Below are 24,151 nucleotides of genomic sequence, written 5' to 3'. Positions count from 1 at the left end.
GGGGAGAGGCTGGACGAAAGGGCTCCTAACTGGTGCCGCCTCTCACAGCCTGCTCGGACCGCGCCTTCGTCTCACCCGCCCCTGCGAGCCCCGCGGCGCGGGCGAACAGGCGGACTCGTGGATCCGCCTGACGGGGACGGGGTTCCGGGCCGCACTGCGCATGCCCTGCAGTCATGGCTGGCGGAGGCGGTGGTTCGCGGCGGCGCGCTGCGCGCGGCGGTAATTAGTAATTGTCCTCCTGCTCCTGGGAGGCGAGGCGCGTGGGGCGCGGCTTCCCGGTGGCTGCGCGGCGGTACCCCAGCCCGGCCCGAAGGGCAGCCGGGCAGATGAGACCGCCGCTTCTCCGTGCCCTGTAGAGGCTTCTGAGACAGAAGCACGGACCGGTTCCGAGCCCTCCGGACCGCCCGCGGGGAACTGAACCGGCGCGCGGGGCCGGGCCGTGGGACGGCGAGGCCGCGGAGAGGTGAGTCCCGCAGGTCCGGGAGGGGACAGCGGAGAGGGGGAACCTCGCGGTCCGTGGAGGCCGGACTTCCCAGTTTCGGGTGCATAGATGGGTTTCGGAGTCCAGCGGAGGACTTTCGGAGGAAACGGTCTGTCCTGTTCATCTCATATTCGAGGAAGGTACTGTCGTGTTTAAAAATACGAAAGCCTTTGTTGGAAGCAGTTTTGTGCCCTTTTTTCCCGTTTTCTCCACTCTCCCCTTTTTCCAGGCCCTTGTCTTTAGGTTTTCTTTTTTCTTCAACACACGCTGACTTGTAGGGAAGAACCGGCGGCTGGTCCTTGACCGCCTTAAGTAGCATCCTCCCGGGAGAAAGGCATGGAGCTGCCCTCTGAGCCACCCGTTTGTGTTTGTCCCCACCCACTCTGGTCCTTGACTTTCTCTTCTGCGAATGATTTCTTAATCTTTATCCTTTGCATATTAACTGAATTCCCAAAACTTCAGGCCCGAAAAATTGTTCTTTGAGGAGCCTAGCCCTGTAAGGTGCTAGCCCTCCTAGCACCAGCTTTTCCTGGTGCAGGAGACGGCTGAAAGTGGTAGAAGTTACCCCGTCCTTGCTCTCTAGCTCTAGAACCGACCTCCACCTCTTTGGCTGAAGGCAGGTGAATTTGGTCGCAGTCAGCATCCATCATTGGTGCTGGACATCTGGGTCCTGAGATATCAGCCCTTCTGCTTATCTGGACTATACCTTCCCTTGTTTAACTGAGTTCTGCTTTTCAAGGCTCGATTTTTTTTTTTTTTTAATAAAATGGGATTTCTTTTTAAGATTTTTTTTTTTAAGATTTAAATCTCTACACCCAACGTGGGGCTCAAACCTACAACCCTGAAATCAAGAGCCACTGAGCCACCCAGGCGCCCCAAGGCTCAACTTGATTCTTTTCCTGGAGGTTAGGCCTTTGGTTCCAAATTCTATTGTGTGAATGAGTGATGATAGTCCATGATAAAATTTTTACTGTTTTATAGGAACATAACGATTTTTTTAATGAAGTTTAATTAGAGGTGACACACCTGTTGGGATGAGCACTGGGTGTTGTATGGAAACCAATTTGACAATAAATTTCATATTAAAAAAAAATTAGAGGTGACATTTTGCAGTCATTCAAGAGAATGAGATCAATCTGTATGTACCAACACTGAAAGGTGTCATTTGTTGAGTGGGAAAAAGGATCCGATTTGTGTCATTAAAGGACACATCTACTTGACTATGGATAGAAAATATCCTAAGAGATATACAAGAAACTGGCAAAATGGGTTGCCTTTGAGGAGTGGGATTGGGAGAGAGAAGACTTAAATTGATTTGTGTACAGTTAAGAAAAGTTATAAATGTGAATTCTGAGATTACCGTTTCTACTTTTTTTTTTTCCGACGTTAAAAGATTGTTTTATGAAAAAGAAAAAAAAGATTGTTTTATGAAATAATAATGATGGTGGAGATAATTGGGTTTTGTTTCATTTTGAATCATTGTTCTTACCATAACAAATTACCAGTATGGCTGCAACCACATGAATCTCTCCAGTTTCTGCATTACTTGTTGCTTTCTCAGTGCTAATTATGGTCCCTTAGCACTCAATTGTTCTCCAGTTGTTTCATGTATATTCAAGGGTAGGGCCTAGAATTCTTTGTATTTTTGTATATTTCTTTATATTTGTATATTTGTATATTTCTTTATATTTTCACTGTATGTAGCATTACACTAACCATACTAAATGATACTCTGTAAACCTTGATTGTTCAGTATCAATTTTCAGCATGAAATTTCTTAATTCAAATTGTTTTAAAAGTGAAAGCAAGAATTTTTTTTCTGTTTTCTCTAGGAAGGTGCAATGGCGAGGAATTTATCTGTAATCCTGATTCTGACCCTCACCCTGTCAGTCACAAATCCCCTCCACGAACTAGAACCAGCAACTGCTTTCCCTCAGACCACTGAGAAAATTATTACAAATTGGGAATCTGGCATTAACGTTGACTTGGCAGTCACCACACGGCGACATCATCTACAGCAGCTTTTCCATCGCTATGGAGAAAATAATTCCTTGTCAGTTGAAGGATTCAGGAAATTGCTTCAGAATATAGGCATAGATAAGATTAAAAAAATCCATATACACCATGACCACGACCATCACTCTGACCATGATCACCATTCTCACCGTAATCATGCTCCTTCCAATAAAAATAATCGGAAAGCTCTTTGCCCAGACCATGAGCCCGATAGTTCGAGTAAAGATCCCAGAAGCAGCCAGGGAAAAGGATCTCACCGATCAGAACATGCTAACAGTAGAAGGAATGTTTTAATCAAGGATGGTGTTACGGCTAGTGAAGTGACCTCCACTATGTATAACACTGTCTCTGAAGGAACTCACTTTCTAGAGACAATAGACACTCCAAAACCTGGAAAACTTTTCCCCAAAGATGTGAGCAGTTCTACTCCACCCAGTATCACAGAAAAAGGCCGGATGAGCCAGCTGGCCAGTAGGAAAACAAATGAATCTGTGAGTGAGCCCAGAAAAGGCTTTATGTATTCCAGAAACACAAATGAAAATACTCAGGAGGTAAGATGACTGCTTTTCGTTATGCCTGCTTGTTTGTCCCATCATTTCCGTTCTATCTTTAGCTGTAAGGAGTATAAAGTAAAAATAAAATGATGAATTACTGAAAAGGGAATGTCTGCTTTCTCATCCAGGCATTTGGTCCAAAAGTCCTGATCTCTACTGTGTTATAAACATTCCTGATACAAAACTTGGGGGATGGTTTTTTGGTAACGATGGTGCTGGCAGCTAAAACTATTTTCTAATAGAATTGAAAATGAGTGTGGAAGGCAGTTATCAGTTATTTTTGGAGTAAATACCTTTAAAAGGTGGATTTTGTTCATGAAAAGTAGAAAATGGGAGTTCACAAAAGCAGCAGTTAGAATCCATGTTTTAGGGAAAGGTGTGGCTGAAGACACAAAAGAAGGCAAGAAGAATAGTGTTACCTTTTTGGAAGAAGTATTTCTGTGGCTTGTGGAGTCCTAGCTACCAAGAACCATGTGGTGGACAGATTAAAAGTCTGGGCAGTGAGGTTCTGAATTCATGTATTTTTCTTAGACTAGACTTCCAGACTGTGCACAGTTTTCCTTGGCTGAAAGAGGTCAAGAACAAGGAATTACTTGGTACACATTAATGAGCAAAACTTAAAGAACACTTCATTCAAATCATCATATGACTGTACCAATTCCAGAATAATCTTAATGGTCATTCCCATAGCAACACCGGTAATAAAGTTTGTTCTGAGTAGTATTTGCCAAGAGCTGTGGGAAGTTAAAGTAACTTTACAGAAGATGAGAAACAGGTGCCATTGCCAATTTTGTGTATGTGTGAGAAGGGGCGTTCAGATTACCTAGAGGGGATTCTCTTCAAACTGAGCTTGTCGTCTAATTACGTTGTTGAAACAGCTGCCTGCTGGTACAGGTTTGTTTTATTAACCAGCCTTGCCCTCCACAAGAGTAATTGGCATAATTTAATCTCTCGTTCTTGTAGAGCTTTTGCCAGGGTGATAGAACTGAGCTAAGTTTTGCAAGTACAGTCATTGCTGGAAGAGTGACATGTTTTGGACTTGTTTAGGCCAGGTAGGGTAGCGTTAGTATTAAATCAACATATTTCTCAATCTCTAATGAGCTCCCATCTCAAAATTAAAGCTCATTTCCTTAATAGGTTTATACAATGAGTTAACAGGCTTGTGAATGTCCATTTATCCTGAAGGTTATTCCGCTCAGGGCTTTCTCTCTAGATGATTTAAACTGCTTCTCCCAAGAAGTAGGCAGAAGAAGTGGGACACCATCATTGTCACACAGTATCACCAAGAAGCTTGAGGCAAGTTCCAAAGTACTCAAAACAACAGTTGATGCTAATGGGTTGACTTGAAAAAATAAGGAAGTAGCTTCAGTGTGGAAAGGGTGTTGTATCATCAGACAATTTTTTTGGATTGTCTAATGGGAATGCTTTCTGGTGATTTTCACTGCTTTGTTTCCCACAGTGTTTCAATGCGTCCAAGTTACTCACGTCTCATGGCATGGGCATCCAGGTTCTGCTGAATGCAACAGAGTTCAACTATCTCTGTCCAGCCATCATCAATCAAATTGACGCTAGATCGTGTCTAATTCATACAACGAGTGAAAAGAAAGCTGAAATCCCTCCAAAGACCTATTCTTTACAAATAGGTAGGGTAGCCTTTCTTATGTAAAGATAATTTCAAGTAGGTATATTTATGTTGTCCTTTTCCCTATATTGACATGAATCCATTCATTTTCAGCCTAATCTTAATTGTTCTCTGCCCTGAGTGTGAACAAAGCAAGTTGGTTAGCCTTGCCTTAAAAACAAAAATATACTGTAAGTGAGGACATCCCACAGGGCCATCCAAAATTTGGGCTTTTTCTATGTTGTCACACTGTTTCAGAAGGTCAGAGTTAATATCTGCTGTTTAGGAGCCTAATGGTATGTTCTTATTAATAAATTAATAAACCAGGATAAGTTCTGCTCTACTGTAGACCTGTGTTGCTCAAAAAGTATGGTGAATACTTGCTTTGTTCACTGAAGAAATTATTGAATTCCTGGTTTCCTTCACTTTCTTTCATTCTTTCTTTTCTTTTTTTTTTTTTTTTTTTTTTTTTTAACTCTTCTCCCTTTCATAATTTAGCTGTATGGGAGTCGAAAAGCTCAGTTCCCAAATGATGTAGAAATCATCGTGGGTAGCAGTATTCTGCCCTCTTTTCACCCCCATCTGAAAGAGCTTTCCACTAGACTTACATTCTTTACCAGGAGGGTTCAGTCAGATTGTTGATTTGAGCCAGCAGCAGGTTTCTTGGTTATTGCTCTATTACCACAGCCCTCTTCCACTGAGTTTGTATTTCTTTAGCTTAAGAAATGCAACCTGGGGTTGGGGCACCTGGGTGGCGCAGTCGGTTGAGCGTCCGACTTCAGCCAGGTCACGATCTCTCGGTCCGTGAGTTCGAGCCCCGCGTCGGGCTCTGGGCTGATGGCTCAGAGCCTGGAGCCTGTTTCCGATTCTGTGTCTCCCTCTTTCTCTGCCCCTCCCCCGTTCATGCTCTGTCTCTCTCTCTCCCAAAAAAATAAATAAACGTTGAAAAAAAAAATTAAAAAAAAGAAATGCAACTTGGGGCGGGGTGGGGGGCGGTGAGGTAGTGCCTGGGTGGCTCAGTTGAGTGTCTACCTTCAGCTTGGATCATGATCTCACAGTTCGTGAGTTCAAGCCCCACATCAGGCTCTCTGCTGTCAGTACAGAGCCTGCTTCAGATCCTCTGTCCTCCTCTCTCTCTGCCCCTGCCTCCCTCTTTCTCTCTCTTAGAAAATAAATGGATAAACTTCAAAAAAAAAAAAAAAAAGAAGATTAAGAAATGCAACTTGGGGGTGCCTGGTGGCTTAGTTGGTTAAGCATCCAAATCAAATCAATTTCAGCTTATGTCATGATCTCAAGGTTTGTGATATCGAGCCCCACGTCTCATTGGGCTCTTCACTGACAGCATGGAGCCTGCTTGGAAATTCATTCATTGTCTCTCTCTCTCTCCCCCTCCCCACCCCCTGCCCGCCATCTCCCCCCCGCCCCCCCCCCGTCTCACCCTCTCCCCCACCCCTGCTTGTGTGCATGCGTGCTCTCTCTTTCAAAATAAATAACTTTTAAAAAACTCTTCAAAGTTTAACAATTATATAATTTTCCTTTTGCTGTGTTTTATTTGACAGCCTGGGTTGGTGGCTTTATAGCCATTTCCATCATCAGTTTCCTGTCCTTGCTGGGGGTTATCTTAGTGCCTCTCATGAATCGGGTGTTTTTCAAGTTTCTCCTAAGTTTCCTTGTGGCACTGGCTGTCGGGACATTGAGTGGTGATGCTTTTTTACACCTCCTCCCACATGTAAGTACAGTCACTTGTCTTATTAGTATATTGTATTATTCAACATTGAAAAAATTCAAGAACTTTTGGTTTGTACTAGAATTCTTTGTGTTGGTATATATAAAAGGTTAGAGATTTGGTTTAGGAGAGTTGATTTTAAAATACATTTGCTGGAGGGTCGCCTGGTTGGCTCAGTCGGTAGAGCATCTGACTTGGGCTCAGGTCATGATCTCACAGTTCACAAGTTCAATCCCCACATCGGGCTCTGTGCTGACAGCTCAGAGCCTGGAGCCTGCTTTCGATTCTGTGTCTCCCTCTCTCTCTGCCCCTCCCCTGCTCATGCTCTGTCCCTCTCTGTCTTTTAAAGTAAAATAAAACATTGAATAAATAAATAAAATATATTTGTGGCAGTGCCTGGCTGGCTCAGTACGAAGAACATGCAACTCTTGATATCAGGGTTGTGAGTTCAAGACCCATTTTGGTTGTAGAAATTACTTAAAACTTGAAAAAAAAAAATTTTTAGGGGTGCCTGGGTGATTCAGTCAGTTAAGCATCCGACTTAGGCTCAGGTCATGATCTCATGGTTTGTGAGTTTGAGCCCCACATCAGCTCTGTACTGACAGCTCAGAGTCTGAAGCCTGCTTCAGAGTCTGTGTCTCCTTCTCTGCCCCTCCACAACTCATGCTCTATCTCTTTCAAAAATGAATAAACATTTTAAAAAATGTTAAAAAAATTTTTTTGATAAAATTAAAAAAAAACTGGTAACTGAAAGCTGCATTTTTGTTCTAGATCTGCATATATGTTCATGGTTTGTTTTTTGCTTTTTTCCTTTAAGGGACTTTATTAAATAAAGAATTTAACTTTTTGGACCCAGTTAATAGAAGGAGACAGATTCTGCTCAGATATTATTACTGTGATAGATTGCAACGTGAATTATCTGCTTACATTAGTGTATTTGCCACAGAAATATAAACTGATTCTCTATGTACTCAAGAAACGAATTTTCCTTGAGAGTTGAATTTATGAGATTCACACTCATTGACACAAGTAAATTCTTAAATTATGTAAAGTTTATTTGATAGCTCCATTAAATACTTAAAATAATTGGATCTCATCCTTTAAATTTTCCTCAGAGGTTCATAGGTAAGCAGGGAAAAAAATCATTCTTAGAGTACTACATGTATTTTGCTGTGATAAGTTCCCCAGGCCCCAGAAGGCACTTGTTCAGGAATACCTGCTGCACCAAGCAGCTGATGCGTAGGGTGCCCCGTGCCCCGCCCCCCATCTTGTCTCAGCTGGTGTGCTCCACACTCAGTTGCCTGACGCGCAGTGGTGGCAGTTCCTACCGCACCCAGCTACGGACTGCTGGGGCCACACACCTGGATCTCAGGTACCTGCCAGAGCCCGTGATACACACGGGGCTTCTTGTAACCACAGTGACAGGACTAGTGTGGGCTTTTTCAGTTTGGAGTGTAGACAGTAAACACTGTATGTCTGTTAAATCTGGCAGTTCCCTGCTATCTGTGGCCCTGGTCACTTGTCAAACATTGAAAATACCCGTTACCTATGTGAGAGTTATTAAGGAAGGTATCTGTCTTCACACTAAACAAATGCAGTCTGTTAAGTGCCTTAGCACATGGTACATTAAGATCTAAATTGCTAGCTGACTACGGGTCATTTTTTTTTCATGTGTTGAACTTCCCTCTGAGCTCTGAAGTATCCCATTACTTGACTAATTCTGAATGTTTTCGTATTTGACCTTATTATCTTGGCCAGTTTTTCTGACACGTGTGAAACTAATGAATTTATAAAACACACATTGTTTTCCCTTTAGTCTCATGCAAGTCACCAGCACAGTCACAGCCATGAAGAACCAGCAATGGAAGCGAAGAGAGGGCCACTTTTCAGTCATCTGTCTTCTGAAAACATAGAAGAAAGTACCTATTTTGATTCCACGTGGAAGGGTCTGACAGCTCTGGGTGGCTTGTATTTCATGTTTCTCGTCGAACATGTGCTCACATTGATCAAGCAATTTAAAGATAAGAAGAAAAAGGTAAGAAAAAGTACTGTGTACTTACTATACATCAGACATTTATTTGAGTAGTACTCTAACTAGACTGTTAGCTGAGCTTGTCCAGGGGGTGTGATCTTCATTTGAGAGGAGTTCAGTACCCTGAGATAATTTTTGTTCCCAGAGGCATTCATATTATTGATAGCCCGGGAGTTCTCTATTTTCAGTGTTCCTTTCAAACTCAGGCGAGGGTAAGAACTGCAAAGGATGAACATCTGTATAAACGACCAAACAAGACACAAGCAGAGCCTTAAAGCTTTAAAGGTCAGAAGCATCGCGATTATGGCCTTTATAGTGGCAATGGTTTCATGGGGATATATACCCAAGTTCATTGATTTATATACTTTAAATATGCACAGTTTTCAGTGTCAATCATACCTGTCAGTAAAGGTTTGCTTGTGTTTTTTTAAAGAAGCATTATGGATACACTGTTGGTATTCATTGGTAGTTAGCGTTAACTGCTTGGTTAACTTTATTCACCCAGTAGCTGAATATTCTGTTGCATTTAAGAGGGTTTGTGACTTTCACAGTCTTGTCCTTTGCAAATTGACACCAGAAAGTAGTATGAAGGCAAACAGTAGGCTCCTTATCTCTGGTAAAAACACTCAATGTGTCACCTGTGGTTATCTGCCACCTCTCGTCTGATGTGACCAGGCAAGTCAGTCAAAAGACTGTCTTTATGGAAACTTGTAAAAATGGCACGTACACATCTTAGATGTCTTAATTAATATAAAACATTCATACATTCATATTCTGGTCATTTGATGTTGACCAAGATTTTGAGTTGGAGTTCCGTACGACCATTGTTTTCCTATAGCCATGCGACTTCATCCACAATCTCCAATTTCAGTTTCTCTCAAGTTGAGCAAGAGGTTATACGTTAGCAAAGCTATTCGAAGGTAGAGTTTAGGTTTTGTAAATTTTTAAAGTTTTATGCAGTGGTTGCTTTACATAACTTGATAGTCTTTTTTTTTTTTTTTTTAGCACCTTGCCTTTGAATCTTTCAAAAGCATTCAACTTAAGGTTTCACAGATGTACCTATTCTCACCATCATTTCACAATTTGAGCTGTACGTAATTTAATTGTGCAATTACAATAACAAGTATAACTGGCATGCAGAGGTTTGAAAACGAACATAGTTGTTCTTGCTGAACACAGAGCTCCCTGTGGGAAACAAGTGCGTGTATGACCAGGAGAGTGCCTCGTTCATCCTGTGACTATTTGCCCCGATAGATTTGACATCCACTAAAATCTCAAGCTACAAATTTTGAGCCTTCTCCTTACTGGACCTAAATTTAGTGGAAAGAAAGGAAATGAGAATAGCTTGTTCATTCTTAATCCAGGAGTCCTCTTCCACGTTCCCATCGTCCCAGGCACTTCCCTGGGACTAATTTGAGGATATATCCTACTTGTTTACATTCTCTGGAATTCTTTCCTTAGAGAAACAAATGATCCTTTTTAGTTTTCTTTTGGAAGAGGTGGGGTTTAGAGGTCTGTTTGTATTGTTGTCTCCCTGGTTCAAATGCCATCATTTCTTTAACATTCTAATTTCAATTTAGTTTTCAAATTTACCTAAAGATAGCTTTTCTTTAATCTGGTACTCTTTAATATGAGATTCTTAAGAAGTAGGTTCTCTTATTTAATAGAGAACAATTATTTTTAAACTCCAGGTTATAATTCAATGAGTTGTGAAATCAGTCTTCTGTCATCACCAATGTTTTTAAATTATTTTTATGTTTATTCATCTTAGAAAAAGCACAAGTGGGGGAGGATCAGAGAGAAGGAGAGACAGAATCCCAAGCAGGCTTGGCACCATCAGAGCAGAGCCCGATGTGGGGTTCAAACCCACAAACCATGAGATCATGACCTGAGCCAAGATCAGGAGTTGGACACTTAATTGACTGAGCCACCCAGGCGCCCCATGACCAATGTTTTTAAATGCAGCAGTGATATTACGATGTATTATGTCTTTTACTATGTACACATTACTTTGTCTTGTAGTCAAAGAAGCTTGATGATATCTTTTCTAAAATAGTTTCTACTGGAATATAAACTGTTAAGACCCAGGACCACTGTCACATCTCCAATGCCTAGAATGCCATCTGGCACATAATAGATACTTAACAAATATTTGTTGAATGTATAAGAAACATTAAATAAAAACTCTCCATTATGTGGTGAGTATTGAGAGCTTCTTCAGCCTCATAACAGGACATTTTACCTAGCATTTTCCTTAAGACATCCATTCTGTACTCTGGACGATTCCATATATCATACTATGTATGTCAATCTGAAATCTCTATATGCAGACTAGGTTACATCTCATACTTTATAGATAGTTGGGCCTTTATAATAAGTTCAACCTCAAAACCTTTTTTCTACCAGTGAAAGTTATTGCTCACTCTAGGAACCTGAAAGTCATCTATAACATCTCCCTTATCCTCATATCCAAGCTAGTTTTATTAAATACATCCACAGTCTTTCAGTTTCTCTCCCTCTTCTTTGCTATCATGCTGGTCTAAACCATGCTTATCTCCTACCTAGGTGTTAGCAGTCACTTCCTAACTGGACTGTCTACATTATTTTATTGTTTTCTTCTCCCAGTCCAGAACAGAGCAGGCAAAGTCATTTGTTTAAATGGAAAATCTGGTGAAGTTGTAACCACCACTGAAAATCCTTCCAATGACTTGTTGATACTTTCAGGACAGAGTCCACACTTTTAACTTGATTTGCATTGTCTAGGTCTCTTTCTGCCACCCAGCCTCCTCTCTAGCCCCATCTCTGACCTACTAAGCCCCAACCACCTTACGTTGCTTTCATTTGTGGGGTGGGGTGGGGCTGGCCCCTTCCTGTTGTAGGGCCCTCCCACCTGCTTTTTTCCCTGCTTGGAATACATCCACCTCTGCACCTCCACAGCCATCCTACCCCCCACAAACTCCTGCTTTCTTTAGGTCTTGGTATAAGTATCATATTCTCAAGGAATCCTGTCCTGGAACTTAGTTGTGTCTTGTTATACACTCTCATAGCACTATGTGTTTTCCTTTATAAAACATATCAAAAATAGCAATTGAAGAATTGTTTAATCATTGTATCTGTGCAGTCTCCCTTCCCGTGGGTGATAAGCTCCATGAAAATGGAGACCAGGCCTATCTTGTTTTATGCTATATTGCCAGCACTTAGCATAGGGAACATTATGGGTCCCCAATACTTATAGAATGAAAGAATTGGTTAAACTGTAGGTTCTAGGGTGAGTCATTGCCCAATAAGAAAGCATTAACTGAAGTGATATAAAATATCCTGAATTCATTTCTTGTCACAAATATTGAAGTACTTTCTCTGTTTAAGGCATTAAGCTAGGGGTAGGTATAAAGATATGTCTGTGAAGACTCCTGGGTAGCTCAGTGTAAGCATCTGACTCTTGATTTCAGCTCAGGTCATGATCTCAGCATTCTTGAGATCAAGCCCCGTGTCCAGCTCTGTGCTGACAGGGCAGAACCTGCTTGGATTTTCTCTCTCTCTCTCTCTTTCTCTCTCTCTCTACGTCAAAATAAATAATCATTAAAAAAAAAAAAAGATGTGGGGGCCTGGGTGGCTCAGTCGGTTAAGCGTCCAACTTCAGCTTATGATGCTGACAGCTCAGAGCCTGGAGTCTTGGATTCTGTGTCTCCCCCTGTCGCCAACCCCCATCTCAAAATTAAATAAGACATTAAAAAAAAAAAAAAAAAAGGGAGTACCTGGGTGGCTCAGTTGGTTGAGCGTCCAACTTTGGCTCAGGTCATGATCTCACGGTTCGTGGGTTCGGGCCCCGTGTCGGGCTCTGTGCTGACAGCTCAGGGCCTGGAGCCTGCTTCAGATTCTGTGTCTCCCTCTCTCTCTGCTCCTCCCCTGCTCACACTCTGTCTCTCTCTCAAAAATAAATAAAGATTTTAAAAAAAATTTTTTTTAAAGATGTGTCTGTGTGCTTGCCTTTAAAAATGTATAAGAATGTACAGATATGTTATATGCTGTCACCAGAATGAAATCTCAGGTCCAGTAGTAATTAAGTCATATTCAAAAGTACTGCAAATAAGAAATCTATTATTTGTGTGACAGTTTTGAATACTGAATATTGACAGATGTTGAATGTCATTTTGAATATTACCTTCTACATGAGTAAATCATGCATAGGCACCAATGTTCAAATGGTGACCATTATGCTTGGGCTCAGAGGTAAGGATAATATCTCAAGCATGGTATTGAGGTGGTTAAAAAACCTAATGATAAGTTTAAGGCTAACCAGTAGAGATTTGTTGAAAAAAAGAAAGCTGGGGGCGCCTGGGTGGCTCAGTTGGTTGAGTGTCCAACTACGGCTCGGGTCATGATCTCACAGTTTGTTAGTTCGAGCCCCGCGTCAAGCTCTGTGCTGACAGCTCGGAGCCTGGAGCCTGCTACTTGTTCTGTGTCTCTCTCTCTGCTCCTCCCCTGCTCACATGCTGTCTCTCTCTCTCTCTCAAAATAAGTAAAGATTTTTAAAAAAATTTTTTTTAATAAAAAAAGAAAGCTTGTTAATGGTGTTTTATTACAGGAAAAATATTTCAGTTTTAATAGGAAATACTTAATCAGTGTTACAGTATAGTTTCAGGTTATAAAAAGTATGGGAAATATGTGGTTTCAGTGTCCAAAAGAGGAATGGAGAGAGAACCAAGTAGTTGGTTAGCAGCTCACTAAATGCTGGAGAAAATGTCTCTAGTTGATTCCAAATTGATAGCCTGGGGTAGAGTTCAATTTTAATGTGTGTATGAATCATCTGAGCATCTACTTAAAATCCCTATGTTGATTCATTAGGTCTGGGGTGTGGCCCAAGATTGTTCATTTCTAACAGGCTCCCAGAGCACACTTAAAAGTGGATGACATGGGGGACATTGAGAAAGATGACTATGTGATTTTGCAACATTTCCTATTATTGGAGCTTTGACACTTCACCTTTCTGAGCAGTTATTACGTCTAGAACACACTACTAGGTGCTGTATAAGTTAACTATAGGCCCTGCCTGCCTTTGGATGACTTTTATTCCATAAAGTTCGTTTACCGTGTTGTCTTTTTCTGAATCTTTTGCTTAACTGTTTGTTTACAGTTGTACACCTAAGCAAGTCAACTGTTTTAAAGTATGGCTTTCCCTTGCCATTTTAGAATCAGAAAAAACCTGAAAATGATGATGATGTGGAGATTAAGAAGCAGCTGTCCAAGTATGAATCTCAACTTTCAACAAATGAGGAGAAAGTAGATGCAGACGATCGTAAGTCTTAACACATCTGAGGGCTGGAGGTAGTCGATTGCTCCGTGATTTACAGGCAGCTTAGACTATCTGGAAGAGAGGGGACTATGTCCCTTTTTAAATGTTTTCTTTTTTACTTTTGAAATATCTTATACCTTTTCTTCTTAATTGTAAGTTGTTTATATTATATTTATTTTTCCAGAGGTAAATTCAGACATACAGAGAAGTTTCAAGAATAATACAAAGAATTTCTGTATCTATTTCATATATTCCCCAGTTATTTTACCTACGTTTATCATTCTATTTCTCTGTGAGTACACATACACAATTTTTTGCTAAACCATTTGAAAGTAAGTTACAGATGAGATGTCTGTGTATCCCCAAATGCTCAGTATGTTTTTTTTTTTTTAAGAAAAAGGACACTGTGTTCTATAACTACAGTTCAGTTACTGAAATCAGGAAATTAATGCTGATACTATGCCATTATTTAGTTTCTGTAGATATCACTCATGTTTTTCCAGTTGTCTTAATGACTCCTTTATATTCTCCCTCCACCCAAAGAAAAAAATGGTCCAGAGTATAATCCAGAATCAAATGTTGTGTCTAGTTGTCCCCCACTTGGGGTTTCTCTCTTTTTTTGTGTGTGTGATTAATTGATCATTTTGGGCAGGAATACCACAATGTGATATTGTATCCTTTTCAGTGACATGATGTGCCACCTAACATGATGCTCCACTGTAAAGTTCCTATTTTTCCTGTAACTTGACTATTAGCTTGGCATTTCTTGTTAGACGGATTGAGTTAATAAATTTTTAAACCAGACTCCTTGCCATGAACTCTGTTTCATTGTTCATTGTGTCCAGTTTCACTGGGCTTCTTGTCATTCTGTGAGCACACCAGGTTTATCTCGGAGCCTTGCATTCGCTGTTGTTTCTTCTTGAAAGCCTCTTATCAGATCTTCACACAAATTCCTTCTTCCATCATTTGAGGGTCAGAGGCCTTCCTTGATCACCAAAAGACAAAGGTTTCCCGGTCACTGTCCTTCACATTAACCTTTTCTGTTTTTTTCCATGCTTTCTGGTGCCTTAAATGACCTTATTTATACATGTGTTTACTTATCAAATATGGCTGTCATCCCACAAGAACGTAACTTCCTTGAAGGTAGAGACCTTGTCATGCTCCATTCCATCCCCAGTGCCCAGCAGGGTACTGGCCAGTGTAGGTGCTCACTACATAGTTGCCAGCTGACAAAGGAGAAAAAACTACTTTTTTGCTACTGCCTACTTGTAAGGTTTCCTGTCCACCCTTTGTTTTTTCACATGTTTTTTTCTCTAAAGAGTAAGTGAAATGTTCTTGCTCTTTTTCTTGTGTCTCTTCTCTCTTCAGCCTTTTTAATGGAGTCCAGTGAAATATGTAACATTGAGCAGAAATAGCTGCCCTAGGATTGGACCACAGGGTCAGAATGTTCCCAAGAAAAGTGTCATCAGTGGACAAGACAAAGAAAAAAACAAAACTTTATTGTTGCAGTTTAATTTACTTCTCTTTGCACAATAAATGGTCCTTGGTGATAATTGTATTTCAAATACAGTACTTGTTTTTCCTTGAACTTTGCCCTCAAAACAGAAGAAGTTGGATGATAGGATTAAGCATGTTTTTTATTTCCAAATTTCAGTATTTTTCTTAAATGTTTTTCTAAAGTATGTGGTGCTTTTATAATCAGGAAAACAGTCATCTTTCAAAAATGTAAGGAGGCAGATATTACACTGTATGTTAACTAACTGGAATTTAAATAAAAACTTGAAAAAGAAAAAACAAACGTAAGAAGGCAGAAGAAATCAAGGAAGAATCTGAGCGGTTGTTATTGAAGGCTAAAGTTTAAAATCCATTCTTTTTTTTTTTTTTTTTTCAACGTTTATTTATTTTTGGGAGAGAGACAGAGCATGAACAGGGGAGGGGCAGAGAGAGAGGGAGACACAGAATCAGAAACAGGCTCCAGGCTCCGAGCCATCAGCCCAGAGCCTGACGCGGGGCTCGAACTCACGGACCGCGAGATCATGACCTGGCTGAAGTCGGACACCTAACCGACTGCGCCACCCAGGCGCCCCTAAAATCCATTCTTAATCTGTGAGACCATTTCTTAAAATTCAATAAAACCTGTTGATGTTTGTATTTTCTTCTTTCTTTCTTTCTTTCTTTCTTTCCTTTCTTTCTTAATTTACATCCAAGTTAGTTAGCATATATTGCAATTATGATTTCAGGAGTAGAATCCCATGGTTTATCCCCTACATAGAACACCCAGTGCTCATTCCAACAAGTGTCTCCCTTAATGCCCCTTACCCATTAGCCCATCTCCCCTCCCACGACCCCTCCAGCAAACCTCAGTTTGTTCTCTATATTTAGGAGTCTCTTCTGTTTGTCCCCTCCCTGTTTTTATGTTATTTTTGCTTCCCTTCCCTTATGTTCATCTGTTTTGTATCTTAAATTCCACATATGAGTGAAGTCCTATGATATTTGTCTTTTTCTGACTGGCTCATTTCACTTAGCATAATATCCTCTAGTTGCAAATGGAAAGATTTCATTCTTTTTTGCCAAGTGATATTCTATTGTGTGTGTGTGTGTGTGTGTGTGTGTGTGTGTGTGTGTGTGTGTGTATACACACACTACACTTTCTTTATGCATTCATCTGTCAATGGACGTTTGGGCTCTTTCCATACTTTGGCTATTGTCGATAGTGCTGCTATAAACATTGGGGTGCATGTGCCCCTTGAAAACAGCACACCTGTATTGTTTGGATAAATACCTAGCAGTGCAATTGCTGGGTTGTAGGGTAGTTCTATTTTTAATTTTTTGAGGAACCTCCATACTGTTTTCCAGAGTGGCTGCACCAGTTTGCATTCCCACCTACAGTGCAAAAGAGATCCTCTTTCTCTGCATCCTCACCAACATCTGTTCTTGCCTGAGTTGTTAATGTTAGCTATTCTGACAGGTGTAAGGTGGTATCTCAGTGTGGTTTTGATTTGTATTTCCCTGATGATGAGTGATGTTGAGGCTCTTTTCATGTGTCAGGCATCTGGATGTCTTCTTTGGAAAAGTGTCTATTCATGTCTTTTGCCAATTTCTTCACTGGATTATTTGCTTTTTGGGTGTTGAGTTTGACACATTGTTTATAGATTTTAGATACTAACCTTTCATCTGATATGTTATTTGCAAATATTTTCTCCCGTTCCTTAGGTTGCCTTTTAGTTTTGTTGTTTGTTTCCTTCACTGGCTGTGCAGAAGTTTTTATCTTGATAAGATCCCAATAGTTCCTTTTTGCTTTTGTTTCCCTTGCCTCTGGAGATGTGTTGAGTAAGAAGTTGCTGCAGCCAAGGTCAAAGAGGTTTCTGCCTGCTTCCTCCTCGAGGATTTTGATGGCTTCCTGTCTTACGTTTAGGTCCTTCATCCATTTTGAGTTTATTTTTGTGTGTGGTGTAAGAAAGTGGTCCAGGCTCATTCTTCTGCATGTCGCTGTGAAACCTGATGATGTTTTTCATAAGCTTCACTCTGTTTAGTACTTGCCATGCTCTAAGATCTTTTTGGACTTTGTCAGTGGGACTGTTTGAAATGTGTCCAGGCACATTAACAAAGTTTTCTGACTCTTTCCCAATGTCCTTTGTGTTTATACCTAGGACCTGAAGTCTATTTACGAGCAGACTCACAGGAGCCTTCCCACTTTGATTCTCAACAGCCAGCAATCTTGGAAGAAGAAGAGGTCATGATAGCTCATGCTCATCCGCAAGAAGTCTATAATGAATATGTACCCCGAGGGTGCAAGAATAAATGTCATTCGCATTTCCATGATACCCTCGGCCAATCAGACGATCTCATTCACCATCATCATGACTATCATCATATCCTCCACCACCACCACCACCAAAACCACCACCCCCACAGCCACAGTCAGCGCTACTCTCGGGAGGAGCTGAAAGACGCCGGCATCGCCACATTGGCCTGGATGGTGATAATGGGCGACGGCCTGCACAATTTCAGCGATGGCCTGGCAATTGGTATACATCTACATAGTTGCTTGTTGTTTGACTCTGAAAATGTCACATTAAACTACCAGTCCAATTTTAACAAAGAATAGGTTGATTTTGATAAGGCTGTTAACTTCTAAGATTATCAAAATGTTATTTCTTCTGTAGCTACTTCGACAACGAAGTTCTCAATAAATATTAGGTAAGGTTAAGTGCTACAACTGCCTAGCCCATTACCTAACTTGTAACTATCAACAGTTGTTTTAATTTGCAGTCTTAAGATCAAGATCTAATGTGTACAGAGCATGTGTTTTGGTTTTGTTTTTGTTTACATTTAAGTTCCCTTATCTATAAAATAGTATTAAGGGAAGAGAATTTTCATCATCTTTTATACCAAAATCATCTGATGTCTGATAAGTTCAGTTACGAATCTCTATCCAAAAAACTAGTTTTTGCTATTAAATTGTTGTATCACAATCGAGAGATAATAGAATACTTACGAGTTTTAGTAACTTGATGGGAAGGAGCAATGGAAATGATTACTGGTTAGGCAGCTGAGGCCTGGCAAAGCGAACCACCTGCCCCAGGAGGTAGTGCTGTTGTGCAGCCGGGCAGATGCGCCCAGGCCTTGGCCCCCTGGAAGCCTGGTGCTCTCCCTCCTGTATGTACTGTGCACAGCATGAGCAGCAAAGGAGGACGTGCAGGTGCTCAGTCACCCTGTATAAACAGTCAGTTATATATGGTGTTAGCTTTTAAAATGGGGGGAGCCATTTGTCCTAGACTGTCCTTGGTAGACAATGAAAGAATGAATGTAAACAAGTCTAATTACATAGTGAATTCTTCTGAGGCCAGCGAAACATATTTGTACTCCTGACTGCTGTGTTTTCTTTTAAACCTTTTAAATCAGTTTATTTTTTACATAAATGTTTTACGTGGTTGCAGTTACTTCCCAGGTCTGTGGGAAGATCCTCTAATCACTCTGAGGCATAGGGGAACTTTCCCTTCTCTCTCGTACCTGCTTATGTTCCACTGGGAAATGTAAACCTAATGGAATGTAATCTAACATTACTTATAAAGGAGATACGGAGTACAGCTGGGAAAGTTCTGTTTATTTACGACCAGAATATGGTTCACATCTTTTACCTTGTTTTGTAAGCTGGTAAGTTGTTTTTAAAAACACCCACGATATAATGTAGCCAAACTTTCTCTGATTTTTACCCAGGGGCTGCTTTTACTGAAGGTTTATCAAGTGGTTTAAGTACTTCTGTTGCTGTGTTTTGTCACGAGTTGCCACATGAATTAGGTAAGAGAACCACATAAATGGCATTTTCCAGGGGGATGAAGTATCCTAGTATTGCTGGCTTTTGCTATTGAGAGTTCCAGCAAACCTCTTTGTAACTTTCATGCCTTCTTAGAAGTCTGCTAACCTGTCTAGCTTTCTTTTCTTACTGAGTACAAGTTTGTTTCCAGCCAGAACTCTGACCCTATAAGTATAATTACACAATTGTCCATGTGGGGTTGCCAGAGAGAAACCTGGGTCTCCTCCCTTGTCCTCTTTCCCTACCACATATCTTCTTACACCAGCATGCTGGTGACATCAGTGATCATTATCTTCATACCTACAATATGAATAAGACCACAGGAATAAGAGTCATCTTTTGTTAACAGAGATAAGTTGGCAAAGAGACTTGCTACAGCTGAAGAAAAGGGAAGTTGATGAATTATGTTTTGAATATTTTTCTCTTCTGTCACCAGGACTTAAAACCTTCCCAGAGTTGTTCTGGATCCCAGTTCATGTCCTTTTTTTCTTTTTACAGACACATATTTGCACACACCTGTGATGCCATTTTCACTTTTGCTCCTTGGCATGTGTTCTGCCATTCACAAGGCCTCCCATCTGCCTACTCAATGTTTATGATCCTCAACATCTGGTTTATGTTCCACATTCTAGATCCTTCATGCTTCATTAAGCCTCTCTTAGCTATTCCTATCTTAATTTGTCTCTTTCTCCTTTTATAACTGGAACATTAGACTCTTTAGCTCTTAATTATAAATTGCCTTTATCATATGCTAATCATTTCATCTGTTCTCCACTCTCCTCTTCTTGATGGCCAGTTACAAGCTTGTTGAAGACAGTGCAAGACCACAAATAGTAGGTTTGTGGTATTTATCATTCATCGACAAAGTGAAAGCCATAACAAAAACTGGAAAAAAATAATTGAGGGGTCCTGGGTGGCCTAGTTGGTTAAGCATCTGACTCTTGATTTCAGCTCAGGTCATGATCTCAGTTTGTGAATTTGAGCCCCACATCAGGCTCTGTGCTGATAGTGTGGAGCCTGCTTGGGATTCTCTCTCTTTCCCTCTCTGCCCTCTCTCTCTCTCTCAAAATAAATAAATAAGCAAACAAACAATCACAAACTTAAAAACCAAAATCTTAATTTATAGGGCTGTTAGGTGATTTACACTAACACTGTTAACCCCTGGGTAATTCTTAAGTTTGCTGCTTTTTCTTTTCCCCTCAAAAAAATTAGAGAATTTTGTAAATTGGGAAATCTGTTGGGTTTGTGTCTTAAAAGTGATTTTTCATTACTTTGTCCCTTTTTGTTTTCTATGAAAGGTGACTTTGCTGTTTTACTAAAGGCTGGCATGACTGTTAAGCAGGCTGTTCTTTATAATGCTCTGTCAGCCATGCTGGCATATCTTGGAATGGCAACGGGAATCTTCATTGGTCATTATGCTGAAAATGTTTCTATGTGGATATTTGCACTTACTGCTGGCTTATTCATGTATGTTGCTCTGGTTGATATGGTAAGTTTTTAAGAAGTTTAATTATAGTGTTGATTAATGATAAAATAGAGAAAATGCTCAGTGAAACCTTATTTTTATAAAGGCTTTAGATTAAGGGGCATCTGGCTGGCTCAGTAGAGCATGTGACTCTTGATCTCAGGGTTGTGAGTTCAAGCCCCACATTGGGGATAGAGCTAACTTTTTAAATAAATAAATAATAAAAAGGCTTTATATTAAATGCCGTAGTGATAAGGGAGTCTATACTTTAGTAAGGTAACATAGAAAATACAGGCTCTTTAGAGTTCATCTTTTTGGATTATTGATCACAAGCACATTTATCCTAATGTGTATCAGGATACACAGAAATATCTACCCCTTTCTGATGTGTCTTCTTGAAGGTAGAATCTCAGTAATCAGATATTGAATTGTGTATAGATTTGTAGGAAACCCAGCACATGTCACATTTTGTTGGCATGCTGTGTATACTTAAGAATGTTCATAAGTTTCTTACTAATGGACAAAGGAGTTACTTTTTTTTTTTTTGTCACCAAAATCCACACAAAAATCCCAGCTAATCTGCCGAACTTCTATATAATGTAAGAGTTCCAGATCTCTGAACTTAGGTGAGCTATATGTCATGTTCAGTTCAGCTATACACAGTAACTGAAGCAGCATAATCAGTATAGCTCTTCATCTTATAGTGGAGCAAACTGGACCAATAAAGACTGTGGCTTGTTGAGCATACTGTGAATAATCATTATTAATTAAACTGCTGGGAGGGGTGCGTGGGTGGCTCAGTTGATTATCAAGTGTCTGACTCTTGATTTCGGCTCAGATCATGATCTCGTGGTTCGTGGGATCAAGCCCTGCATTGGGTTCTGCGCTGACAGTGCACGTGCTCCGTATGCACGCGCTCTCTCTCAAATAAGCATAAAAAAAGATAAACTGCTGGGAAATGCTGTGTGGCAGTATTAGCTAGAGTCAACATGTCCTGTTTTAAGATCCTGTTTTAAGGAGTTGACTCAGTATATCCAGCTACGTATACAACTAATATTACCGTATACTATATACTGTATACTGTTCTGTAATAAAAACAAATTTGTGGTTCTGAAAACTTAAATGTTGCCCTTTTTTTTTTTTTTTCTTTAAGGTACCTGAGATGCTGCACAATGATGCTAGTGACCATGGATGTAGCCGCTGGGGATATTTCTTTTTACAGAATGCTGGAATACTTTTGGGTTTTGGAATTATGTTGCTTATTTCCATATTTGAACATAAAATTGTGTTTCGTATAAATTTCTAATTAGGGTATAAATTCTAGAGTAGCTTAAAAAATATAGCTGTCTGTAGTTTGAATAGGTCATAGGGAAATGAGAGTTCTTATGCTGTGATACGCAGACTTTACGGTTAGTGGATTTTGTGTGTTTTTTTTAATTGAATATTTCCATTTGTTGTGCTTTATAAGGTCAGTTTTGGTGGTAACATAAAGGTACGTTTTAATATTTAAGTTATTCTGTTTTGGGAATATGAGCTGTATGTGCAATTTACCAGTTTTACCAGTTTATTGTATAAACAAGAGATTTGGCATGACATATTCTGTATATTTCAGGAAAAATGTCTTGAATCCTTTTTGTAGAACTAATCTAACACAGCAAGCCCTGTGCTGGATGTCAGGCCTCTGAAGAACTGCTGGTGTTGAGGAGCAAGGACGCACACAAAGCCTAAGATACCAATAAAGCTCGTACTGAATTTAAGCTAAGAAATAAAAAGAAGAATCTGTAAGAATAAAGAAAACACAGATGTCTTACCCAAAAAAGTCACAAAACTAGTTATAAAAGAGAAGGAAATTTTTGAATTAAAAAAAAGCAGTGTTAGTATAGAGTACACATGCATAAACATTTTTGTCAGTAAAATAAACCACAATGAGCACTTTTTACTAATTTAGTTGTACATTTAACTTTGTATAATAGAGAAGTCTTAAGTATATTTAATGAGCTCAAGCATATATAGCTTAACCAAGAAATTGGAATCTTAAAATATTTGTATGGAGATATACCGGATGAGTACGAGTAAGTTTATGTATGGTCAGAAAACTTGGCTGTTGAGTGTTCTGGTTATCTGGTTTGCCAGATGTCAGCGTATTAGAACTTTGAGATAGGTAAAGACCTGAAAACCATTCTGAGTGTAATTTGACTTCTTGGATTCAGAAAGTACTTTGGTATCTTTCAGTGCTTCAGTGTTGTCACTTTCAGCAATTATCATGTTTATATGTAGTACTTTAGACATACTAGGGCTGTCTGTGGCATTCTCTAGATGTTGCTTTTCTACAAAATAAATCCCCCATGTCAGCTTGGTATCAGATACCTGATTTTCTTTTCTGTCTTTTACCGTCGTAACCATTTGTAAGTATACAGTTCATTAAAGTATATTCACCCTGCTGTGCATTGGGTCTCCAGAGCTTTTTCATCTTGCAGAACTGGATCTCTACACCCATTAAATAACAACTCCTCATTTCCTCCTTCTGCAGCCCCTGGTAACCACCATTTTACTTTCATCTCTGTGAATTTGAGATGTCTGATTTTAAGTACAATCCAGATTATAGTATACTTATCAACTCATTTATATTATTAGGTGGCCTTAACTCCGTTTGAAAATCTTTTCCACCAAGACAATGATCCACAGTCTGTTCCAAGCTGCCCCTAGTCTTTCTTTTATAACAACCAGGGCCTTAAGCTCGAGAAGCATTGATACCCTACGTTCTAGAAAATCAGAAGAAAATTGGACAAAACCCGATGGCCTACTGAGTCAATTGGACTATCATTTCTATTCCCCAAACCAAGTGACAGGGATGGATATGGGTAACCAGAGAATGACTTGAATTTAGGGTGCCTCAAAGCATGACATGAGGCGTCTCCTCTAGTTCAATGATTACTGTGCTTCAGACTTCTGCCCACAGACCTACCTTACTGCTACTACTAAGTCACTGAAAGATGAGGAAGTTCTGGAAGAGCTGGAAATGTTCCTTGAGTTTGCGGAACACAGACTTCATAGACTCTGAAGGTGGAAGGTGTGTAGGACCAGCCCACAAAACAATGAACTGGAAATAATTCCTACTCCAGGTTAAACTCCTTAGTAGATATGTGGAAGATTTAAGTAGTTTCCATGGCTCCATATGGGGGAGAATGGAGATGAGAAGAAAATGTAGGGGGGTGCCTGGGTGGCTCAGTCGATTGAGTGTCCAACTTGAGCTCAGGCAATGATCTCACGGTTTGTGAGTTTGAGCCCCACGCCGGGCTGTGTGCTGACAGCTCATAGAGCCTGCTTTGGATTCTGTCTCCCCTCCCTCTGCCTCTCCCATGCTCATGCTCTGTCTCCCTCTGTCTCTCAATAATGAATAAATGTTTAAAAAAAAAAAATGTAGGAGCTGTAGGATATGAAACAAGCTGATCAGGCAGGGAGTGGGGGAAGGGTAGGGAAAACTTAAAAGACTGATAGAAAAAGGCACAAGTAATACCTTGAATGAAAAATGCATAGAGTAGATTATGTATACTTGAAAAGTTTATGGATTAATTTTCTGGAAAATGGCCACTCAAGAAAAAAATAGAAAGTCAATTACTGTTAAAATAATCCTGTCAAAACTTCC

General features: G+C 40.1%; 1 protein-coding gene across 1 annotated transcript; it reads left to right on the top strand.

Moving 5' to 3' along the window:
• Nucleotides 1–43: 43 nt before the first annotated feature.
• SLC39A6 (solute carrier family 39 member 6) lies at nt 44–22,952 on the top strand. Its single transcript, XM_047827600.1, has 10 exons — nt 44–463; nt 2,314–3,048; nt 4,511–4,694; nt 6,232–6,401; nt 8,215–8,433; nt 13,621–13,726; nt 17,374–17,751; nt 18,944–19,024; nt 20,339–20,529; nt 21,659–22,952. Exons 2-10 carry the CDS (start codon nt 2,323–2,325, stop codon nt 21,809–21,811), a joined length of 2,208 nt encoding a protein of 735 aa, XP_047683556.1. The 5' UTR covers nt 44–463; nt 2,314–2,322; the 3' UTR covers nt 21,812–22,952.
• The last annotated feature ends 1,199 nt before the right edge of the window (nt 22,953–24,151 follow it).

The sequence above is a fragment of the Prionailurus viverrinus genome, chromosome D3, assembly GCF_022837055.1.
Source record: "Prionailurus viverrinus isolate Anna chromosome D3, UM_Priviv_1.0, whole genome shotgun sequence".
Lineage (NCBI taxonomy): Eukaryota > Metazoa > Chordata > Mammalia > Carnivora > Felidae > Prionailurus > Prionailurus viverrinus.
This window is presented reverse-complemented; position numbering and strand designations above follow the sequence as displayed.